The 11,044-nt window shown below is 33.4% G+C and overlaps 1 protein-coding gene across 1 annotated transcript in view; it reads right to left on the reverse strand.

Annotated features, from left to right (window-relative positions):
* The window catches only part of LOC308414257 (solute carrier family 22 member 22-like), a 29,772-nt gene extending 23,797 nt beyond the window's left edge, over nucleotides 1–5,975 (reverse strand). Inside the window, exons 1-2 of the mRNA XM_080909458.1 lie at nucleotides 5,570–5,975; nucleotides 1,348–1,451 (exon numbers count right to left, since the gene is read on the reverse strand). Coding sequence (XP_080765584.1) covers nucleotides 1,348–1,451; nucleotides 5,570–5,968 — 503 coding nt within the window. The 5' untranslated portion in view covers nucleotides 5,969–5,975. The remainder of the gene's footprint in view (nucleotides 1–1,347; nucleotides 1,452–5,569) is intronic.
* Nucleotides 5,976–11,044: the final 5,069 nt, after the last annotated feature.

Genomic DNA, 11,044 nt, shown 5'->3' on the forward strand with positions numbered 1-11,044 from the left:
CCACTCTAGAAATCAGTCTGGCGATTCCTCAGAAAAATGGACATTGTACTACCTGAAGACCCAGTTATTCCACTTCTGGGCATGTACCCCAGAGAAGCTCCAACCTACAACAAAGACACATGCACCACAATGTTCATAGCAGTCCTATTTATATTAGCCAGAAGCTGGAAAGAACCCAGATATCCTTCCACATATCTTTCAGTAGATATATAGATACAAAAATTGTGGTGCATTTACACAATGGAGTACTACTCAGCTGTGAGAAACAATGACTTGATGAAATTTTTAAGAAAATGGATGCATCTAGAGAATATCATCCTGAGTGTGGTAACCCAGTCACAAAAGAACAGTCATAATATGCAGTCACTGATAATTGAATACTAACCCCAGAAAGCTCTGAACACCCCAGAAACAACTCACAGACTATATGAAGTTCAAGAAAAACATAGGCCAAAACATAAATTTAAAAAAAAATCATTAGTCTCAATCTTTACACACCAAGAAAACTTTGAGTATTTCTAGGTTACAACTTGTTTTACATGTACTTTATGCTCATTGTAACTAGTAAGATTTCAAGTATTTGCAAAAATGTATTCATATACTTTTATGCAAAAATGCTTTTCAAATCTGTACATTTATCTCTGTTTTTTAAAATAAAGTTGTTTAATATTTTGACTATTTCCAGGTTACATCTTGTTTTACGTGTACTTTATGCTCATTATAACTAGTAAGATTTTAATACATACTATTAAACCGTTAAAAAAATCAAGTACTGACAAAAATGTATTTATATGCTTTTATGCAGAAATGCTTAAAATCTGTACATTTATCTTTGTGTTTAAAATAAAGTTTTTAATTTAAAATAAATAAAATATTAATTTCTAACATGTTTTTAAATTGGATTTTTCACTTTAAGAAAGAAATATAAATAAATAAAATAACCAGTTAAAAAATAAAAAATATCATCATGCACATAAAAGAATGAAAATGGAGGTTATGTTCTTACAAATTTAACTACTTAACTTTGTTTCCCATTGCTAAATATATACTATTTTTCATTTATAGTATTTGTTGTATAACATTTTTGTTTCATTTTTCCCCTTCCCTTTTTTCTGTCTACCAACTGTTCATTCTTTAGAAGAGTCAATTCAAAATTTTCTTGTCTTGGGAACCTATCACATTAATTTCTGTCCTCCAAAATTGGTTATTTCCTACAAACATATCTATGGTGCATATTGTATGCACTCCAACTAGCGTCTTTCGATGTTCATAATTTTTAATAAAAACACTTATTCTTTTAAAATAGTTTCATAGATGTTTCTTTGTAAAAAATAAAATGAAACTTACCTGTCAGTAATAATCCCACATAGAGGACTAGCCAGCACATTCCCTGCCAAAGAGGTTGTTTGTGCATAGTATTTGAATGACTGAAAATCACATACTAAATCCCACTGTAAAAGAGTGAATAAAATTATCTTAACTTGGATTATTATGTATAGCATTTGAAAGGATGCCTTAAATAAAGCCAGAGAATAAACGTGTTGGATAATGAGAAGTGGTCTGTGGTTGATGTTTAAAGTTGACAAAGATTACATACTAGGTAACTTGGCAGCACGCATGCCATTGGTGTTAGGGAAGACCCTACAAATTATTTTACTAAATGTACATAGTAGCAAGCTGGCTCCTTACATTACATGTATAGATTGGTGCATCTGCCACTTTTTTTTTTTTTGTCAGAGCATTGTCTGTCAGGATCCATCTAGGAAAGTAAACAGGTGGCCTTTATGGAGGCTACCCACCTTTTTGCATGAATTAAGTTGGATAAGCTCTGAGAAGCAAGGTCCCAAGTAGACTTCATCTCTGAATTTTGTCTTGCAATTAATATGCTTTTTGTCATTATTAAATTAATATACTAATCTCTTGGCATTAGCCCACCATATTTAGCAGATGTCCTACTGATCAAAGTAAAGATGAACATTTATGAATTAATGCTATTTAGATTAATATGTGATTTTACAACGTTCCTGATTTCATTTAAATAACATTTGGAAGAAAGTTTTAAGAGACGGTTTTAGTTGTTTTCCTAGAAAGATGTAATGAAGGTAGAATCAAGAATAGAATGGATTCACTCTTTATAATAGTGAGTAAAGACTGCATAATAAAAGTATTATACCTTCATAATTACACTGAAAAAGAAAAGTAGCCATGAGAAAATTTATGTTCAAGGAAAATCATTTAGATCCAAGGGGAAAGACACAGGTGTGCACTATGATAAGGCAAGACTACATATAAATTGTTGCTTTGAACTTAATAAGCTTACAGAATTAAACACTGTTTGAACTTAATATTTACACCTTTTTGTAACTTTCCTGTTATATAACATGTTATTTATGACAGGATACAGAAATTGCGGTACATTTATACAACAGAGTACTATTCAGCTATTTTTAAAAATGGCTTCATGAAATTCCTAGGCAAATGGACGGAACTTGAAGTTATCATCTTGAGTAAGGTAACCCAGTCACAAAAGAACACACTTGGTATGTACTCACTAATACACGGAGACTAGCCCAAAAAGCTCAGAATACCCAATAAACAATTCACAGAACTTATAAAGGAGAACAAGACACTAATGGGAAGAAATAAAGGGACAAGTAGAGGAGTAGGGATTGGAGAAAAGATCATTCAAAGACTGCCTCATCTGGGGAACCACCCTATATGCAGCCACTAAACCCATACACTATTGCTGATGCCAAGTAGTCCATACAGGTAGGAATCTGATATGCATGCCTGCTTAGAGGCGCTGACAGAGCCATACTGTTACAGAGAAGGATGCTTGCAGCTAACCATCAGACTGAACACAAGGTCTCCAATGAAGGAGCTAGAGAAAGGACTGAAGGAGCTGAAAGGGTCTGCAACCTCATGGGTAGAAGAAAATTATCAACTAACCAAACCCACCACAGCTCCCAAGAACTAAAACACCAACCAATGAGCACACATGGAGAGACCCATGGCCCCAGGTGCATATGCAGCAGAGGATAGCATTCTCTGGCATCAACGGGAGGAGAGGCCTTTGGTCCAGTGAAAGCTCATCCTCCCAGTGTAGGAGGAGAGGCGCTGAGGTGAAAGATGGTGGTTTGGAGAGGGAGCACCTTCATGGAGGCAATGGGAGGGGGAGACGGGAGGGGATTGGGGGAAAGGGGATAACACCTGAAATGTAAATGCAAAGAATATCCAATTTTAAAAATGCCATAGAAAAGAAACAAAGATGATGGCTTAGGGGGAATGTGCCACATACATATATACATATTTACATACATGCATACATACATACATTTATCTGTTGGCTTATATGCACATATGTAAGCATATGTGTATGTAAGTGAAGTAGGCATGTGTGAAACTTGTAGAGTTGATTGAGAGAAATGAATTGTTCCAACCACAATGTGTATATAAATGATCTTAAGTCTTTTATTCACAATATTTTATCTAAAAGCTTTAAAAAGCTAAAAGTAACAAATAAAATTCATTGCAGCCAGTGCCCGTTCTGTTTCAGGAAGAGGTAACCAACCTGTTCAGTGAGGGGCTTCTGTCTGCTTCGCCAGAGAAGGGAGTGCTTAGCAATAAATCATTTATCTAATCCTAACAGGTATTAATTTATTTGAAGTCATTGGCTTCTGGTGCCACAATAACAAGGAATCAAAGAGTAAACATGAATAGTAAGCAACTTTTACTTTTGCAAAATTAAATTTCGCTGCCTCTGTGCCTCTCTTCTTTGGCTGACTTCTGTAAAGAGCCAGTACTCAGGTCGGCTCCCAGCCATTTCCATTGATCATAGATGGTGAGCAGCACAGAGATACAGAACTTGTGAACACACAAAAAATAGGGAACAGCAGAATATTCAGCCTTAATTGGAACATATATACTATACACCCCAATTCCGGTTTTATAATTAGGGTATTTGTATCATATTTAAAATTCAAGGAACATTTCTAAACGCTTATAGTAATATTTCTCCCTTTTTGTTTCCTGTCCTCTCCTCTACCCTATTCTCCTAAGCCTTTCTATAAATTATTACTTCTTTATAAACTATTCTATCTCACCTCTCTTGAAACTCTCTCTCAGTGGCTCGTTAATAATTTCCTGACATATATGAGTATTCAAAATAAAACATATGTGAATAATAAAAACTAACATTTAAGGATGAGAGAAAGCATACAATATTTGCCTTTATAGTTCTGGGTTACCTTACTCAGAATAATAGTTTCCATCTCCACCAATTTACCTGTGAATTTCGTAACTTTATTTTTTCTTTATAGTTTAATATTATTCTTTAATAGCCATGTGACTATAGCAAATGAAGGTAGTTAAGTTTTCTTAATCTGTGTTCTACAATTTCAGCCTTTGATGAAGAGGACATTTCTACCCTTTATACAATGCAAGATATTTGTCTTAGTCTAGGATTAGGTTTGGAATACATTAAACAACAATTTCTAATAAGAGATGTGTCCACTGGTGTTAGAATGATATGATTAAACAATCACGGCATAACTAACCACTTTTCCACTAGATTTGAGGCCTGCTTCACAGGGGGGAATTTTATGCTTGGTATGGTAATGCTGGTCAAAATCCCAGAGCTGAGGAGGTCATAGTCACTAGGGTGGAACTTGTTACTGTTAATTTGTTCAGTTATAATAGTATCAAATTGCCTTCTTGTGGTGGAATAAAAAAAATTCTCAAGGCTCATATGTTTGAATATCTGGTTCCTATTTGGTAGAACGCTTGGGGAAGAATGTGGTAGCACGGCCTTGTTGTGTCACTGAGAAGAAACTGAGATTTCAAAAGACTCATGAGAATCCCAGTGCTTGCTCTCTGTCTTGTGGTTGGGGAAAGAATGTGAGTTGCTCAGTTACTTTTTCATTATGGACTCTGACCTTCTGAAACCACAAGCCATACAGAACTTTCTTTTATAAGTTGCCTTAATTATGGTGTTTTATCATAGCAATAAAATATTAACTAATGCACATATAAATATTTGTGTGTATACCTCCAGACATAATGGCTCTCAATCTTTCTCATAGAAGCCTCTTTTAGTAGTAGGCAGTAGACAAAGGAGAAACAAATCATTGCAGCCAGCATAAATCTAAATAATCATTGTCATGGGAAAAAGTTAAAATGTTTAATAATTAAACATGAAATTATTAAACAGAATTTTCCTAAAAACAGCATATAAAATAACACTACCTTAAATATTAATAAACTGAAACATAAAGCTACTTAATAGTAAATAATAGATCTAAGTTTTTTTTTACCCAAATAAGACAAACCATGTGAATACACTACTGATCATAATATCTGAATGCAATCCTCACGTTCAGTTAAACATTTTATATATGGATGGTATTAGCTTTCTCAAATATATGGATATTAAAAATATGTATTTACACACACACACTTCTCATCCCTTTCCTTAGTCTCAATATTTTGTGAAAGCTACTTTACATATCACTAGTAGATGTCAGTGTTCTATAGTCAATTCATTAGACATCACTGGATTGAAGCTTCTTACCTCAGTGACAATGGTGGAAATAAAATCACTGTGGTCATATGTCCATCCATCAAGGCAAGGCTCAGTCTCTAGTTCAGTGCTGTTAGAAGTGGATATATTGGAATATAAGAGTTGCCATTGGGTGTGCCTAAAGCGTCGACATTGTTCGGGTTTCTGATTTGGGGCCATTGGGATGGAGATCTTCATCCTAGCTTCTGTAGTCAAGTTCCAGGCTGTAGTAATTTCAGACCCTGAACTGTCAAGGTTTACGTTGCAGTGGTGATCAGGGACAGCTGCAGTAAAATTCTCCATGACATCATGAGGAGATATCACCAGACATAAAATGTTGAGAAAAACAATCATACAAATCTGAAATCTTCCGCGGCCACCTACATGATGTAGAATTTCATCAAAAGCCATGACAGTTCTTGCAACTGCTAGAAGTAGAGTCATAGGTATAATTGACATAGAAAACACAAAAATCACAATCACAACTTTATTCATTGAAAGGCATATCTTTTCTGGACTAGGTATTCAAGAATTGATATAGTCATTACTTTCTCAACAAAATGTACATTCCTTTCCTGCATATTAAAAATAATAAACAATTTGCTTTGACAACAATGACAGCAACATATTTCATTTTATAGTGCCAAAGAATTCAGATTAAAAAAATCTCTGATTTGGCAACTTATAGAATGAATTCTGTTTTATGAATGTAATGTAATGTAGTCTGCTCAGGTCTTGAGAAGTAGACTTTAAAAGTTACTAACAACTAATACAATCTTTCTGACCCCTTTGAGACTAAGTCTTCTTTATAAATTAGGAAATATCAACATTATAGGAGCCTAACCAAAACCTGAACAATGACAGCATCAGTTACGTTGCCAATATGGACAACAAAATGTCTCCCAATTCCTCACCTGCAGATGAAGAACTACAAGCAATTAATAAGTACTGAGAGAGTAATAGATCCAGTACCTTCCAAGAATTAACCTCCTAAGTAGTTATGAGTCCGCCTCCAAAAATGCCTATGAGCAACACTAAACGAACTCGGTTTTATTTATATATTTATGTGAATTATATTTGCTTAAATAGAAAAAAGCAAACAATAGAGTTAGTACATGAAAATTGAAGAAGTACTTGAGAGTACAGAAAAGAGAAGAGAGAGTAGTACATAACAGGATATAAAAATGTACAAATGACCAAATATATTATTCACAAATCATCATTTAAACAGGAACAATACTATGGAGATTCCTCAAAAGCATTTAAAAAAATCCTCCACTCCTTCCTCTGTTTCTAAATACAAAAGAAGACACATTGATAAAATATTTGTCTCACGTTCATTACTGAAATATTCACAATAAAAAGCTATGGAAGCAAGTCAGCATTTATCAATGGAACATAATTGCAATGAAAACTGTTTAGACTTTGTTCAAATGACATGTTTATATAAATATTAAGCATATATGTTTATATTTATATAAATTATGTAAATGCGAAGAAAAAATTATTCTCAAATGGTGTATTTAAAAAACAAAAAATAAGTTTCTCTTTAACATTGTGAAGGTCTTATTAATGTTTTGGTTCACAGCATGGTTATTGTCAACTCATTCCATAAAACTTCAAGGTCTTCTCAGATGAAAGAGTTAAGAAAAGAAAAGATTGAGAAAGAATTATCCAGGTACTATGCATGGAAAAATGGTCAATAGCGCAATGATTAGAAATCTATCTGACTGAAACATAACAAAACAAAACAAAAAAACAAACAAACAAACCATGAGCAAATCAGTTAACTTTACAATGTTTCTTTTATTCTACTTCATCATTTTACTTGGCAATATCAACTGAGTTAGCTAAAACTTCTAGAAATTTGAAATGACATATATGTCAATTGCATTCATTGAATTGTAATTTTATGCTTTACTTTGCTGATAAATTGTAAGATCAGAAAATACCACTTTAACTTGTCAAATTATAATTTTTGAAAAGTAAATATAGATAAGTAAAATAAAAAGCTCATAATGCCAAAAGGTAGTAGTATAAGATATTAAAATAGAAATTTACACATGCTGTTAATTGATTTATATTCATTCCAGATATGAGACACAAGGACAACTAATGTTTCCATATTTTTCACCTAAATCAAGATTTTTTTCTTTGATGATTTAATTTCTTATTCTATATTAAGCATTCATTTATATACAGTTTTAATAAAAACATAGAAATTTACCTATATAGGACTTCTGTTGCACACATCCAAATCACACATACACAGAAGCTATGTCTCCTTACCAAAGAGAAAAACTATGTGCTAAAATGTGATTAAGTTACTATTTTACCACTGATCCACTGTTTACTGTAACTAAGTAAGTGAAGTGAACTTTAGTTTAGTCATTTGGCTTTTGGCTTAAAGTTAATACTGAATTAAGTGAGAAATGTGGATGTGTAGAAACTTTATGGAAAAAGAAGAGTTCCAGACAAATTTTAGGATGAACTCCGAAAAGGAACTACAATAACGCCATGTAGCTTTTCTCAGAGTCTGTTTCTGCATAGTTTTCTCTCATCACCATCATCATTTCCCAGCACTGACATTTCTACCTGAATAAATGTAAGGTTTTAGAGAAAATTTTTCTTAGGAAATCAATAATTTTTACCTGAAAATAACTTCATTTTTATCTATTTTTAAATATTTCTATCAAACATATTTACATATTTATTTATCATATTTATTTACATTCTCCCATCCTTACTCATTCATACACTACCAAAAGATTATTATGCCAACTTTATGACTTTTAAAATAACCCGCTAGGGCCAGTTACTGCTAGCCATATGTGCATGGGCCACTTGTTGGTACAAGGAAAATAAACCAATGGTCAATAAAATATTGAATATTTAGAAAATATACATTCAGTATGTATCTACCTAAAATACAAGTCAAACATGCAATTTATTCAATGCAATTAATGAACTCTCAAATTCCAACTTGGTAATCTTTTAACATATTAAACTAAATGATTTCAGATGAGTGCAATGTTCACATTCCCATTAATTTGCTGACTCTAGAGCATAGCCAGGAGCAGCAGCAACAAAAGAAAAAGTGCAATGATATTGTTGGTCTCCATATGTGCTACATATGGTGATACTTTATGGAATAGAGCAAGAAATATTACAAAATAAAAACAAAGAGCAGATATTTTAATCTAAGTTTGCTCAGTAAAATAAATTACAAAGCAACACAGCAGAAGTCATGGATATACAAATGGGTGATAGATACATAAATTTAACATGGTAATTTTATTAAATGTAAATGTGATTCTAAATTGCCATCAATACAGCTTAATGGTGATCTCATAGGTAATATCAAAATAATATCTAAGAATTTTTAAAGGCAAAGATGAAAAAATTCAATAAATGGGTCTGTACCTTAACAAGAGTTCTCAGAATAAAAAATACATGGTTAACAAGTAGTTTCATAAAATGGGCATCATTTTTAGCAGTTAGTCAAATGGAAGTCAAAACAACTTTAAGACTTCACCATATCCCAGTCAGAATGCCAAAAACCAACAAAAGAACTAACTACCATGACTGGATTGAGATAGGGAAAAGAGAACCCTTATTCATTGTTGGTAGGATTGCAAACTAATCCAGTCACGCTGGACATAGTGTGGGTAGTTCTTAAAAGGCTAAAATTCAACGAGACACATGAATCAGCTATATTACTCCTTGGCACGTGCACAGACAACTTGCTATTCTACTCCTCAGACACATGCTCTGCCATACTTCTTGATGCTTTATCCTCAAGAACTAGAAAATTGATACAGTCGAAATGACCTTCAGCCAAGGAACTGATAATGAAAATGTTGTATCTATACATTATGGAAAATTATTGGCTGTAGAGGGGGGGCAAAGGAAATCTTGAACTTTGCAGGTAATAGATAGAACTAGAAAAGGTCCTGTTAAGTGAGGTCGCCTAGACCCAGAAAGACAAACAAGGCATGTTCTCTTTCATCCAAGTCTCTCAGCTCCAAATCTTCAGATGTGATGGTATAGCCTGGTGTACCTACAGAAATAAGGGAAGTAAAATGGCACAGTTGTTTGGGAGAAAAAGGAGAAGGGAGGAGTAGAGATGGAGATAGTGGGTTCCAAGTGATCTGATAAAGGAATGGAAAGAGTAGGGCTCTTCAGGATGGGGTGTGAGCAAAAAGTAAGGTGGGAGAAGAGTAGTGAATTTTGTTCTAGATAAGAAAAGGAAATAAAAAGATGCAAATTTTCAAAATGGAATGTGAAATGGAATGAGTCAAGTGAGAAAAAAATTGAGGTATGGGAGAAAGTTCAGGGCTTAATTTTTATCTGTTTTGCTTTAATATTTGTCATGAGTCAGAAGTAATATGCTTCATAATGTAGTGAAGATGATATAAACCATTAAGATAGACCAACTTTCTACAGGAATGATTACAGGCTAAACTGGCTAATTGTGTCTTGGGGACCTTCAATGAGTAGAAAGCAAAAGAATGACAGCAATGTTAGAAGCAGAATTTATGCCCAGGTTAGATTTACTAAGTCTTTTCACTCACAATAGAAAAATATCAAGATGATGGGAGGAACACTATAACAATTAATATTAGAATCAAAACAGATTCTGAAATGTTGTAGGATTTGTGAAAAGTGTTTAGTTTAGTTTGTTTGTTTCTCTACTTTCTCATTTTTCTAGCATTAACTTCCTCCATATATTATATTCTCAAGAATAATTTCTTAGATTCTTACAATTTATTAAAGTGTTGGGACTGTGTGTGTTCACTGATAGAACCTCCACTGGAAGTCAAAAATGGCTCATATCGCTCTGTGAGGCTATTTATTTTTTAACCTTACCAGTGTCTTGCTTGTATACTATAATTTCTAATTCTGTGTTTTTATTGATTTTGTTCGTGTGTGTGTGTGTTTGTGTGTGTGTGTGTGTGTGTGTGTGTGTGTGTGTGTGTGGTGTGGTGTTGTCTATAATTGTCTATGGTTTCTTGTGCTCTTTCTTTTGTTGTGTTTTTGTTTTTAATTTGCCCATTTTTCTTATAAAAGAAAAAAAGGCACATTGTTGAAAGTGTGGGAAGGTAGCAGAGATCTGTGAGGTGCGAGAAGGAAAACTGTGATCTGGATATATTGTAATAAACAGTTATATTCAATTAAAAATACAGTCAACAATGGGGATGGGGGTGGAAATGAACAGTACACTTATTGTCTAGCTTGTCTAGGGTCCTGGCTTCAATCCCTAGGGAATTCAATTACCTGGTTATATTTTGTGGATACCACTAACTCAAGTACCAAACAACAGAGTAAAAAAGCAAAAGCTTGATTCATTATTTTTATTTAATTTTTGGCTTTATTTGAAATTTTTTACATTTATAGATCACTTCTTCTTTTCAGTCTACCATCTTGGAATCCACACACCTTACTGAGTTCTTTCTTGAACCTTATTTTATTCTTTTGTGATTATTC

This window comes from Micromys minutus, assembly GCF_963924665.1.
Source record: "Micromys minutus genome assembly, chromosome: 33".
In the NCBI taxonomy this organism is placed as follows: domain Eukaryota; kingdom Metazoa; phylum Chordata; class Mammalia; order Rodentia; family Muridae; genus Micromys; species Micromys minutus.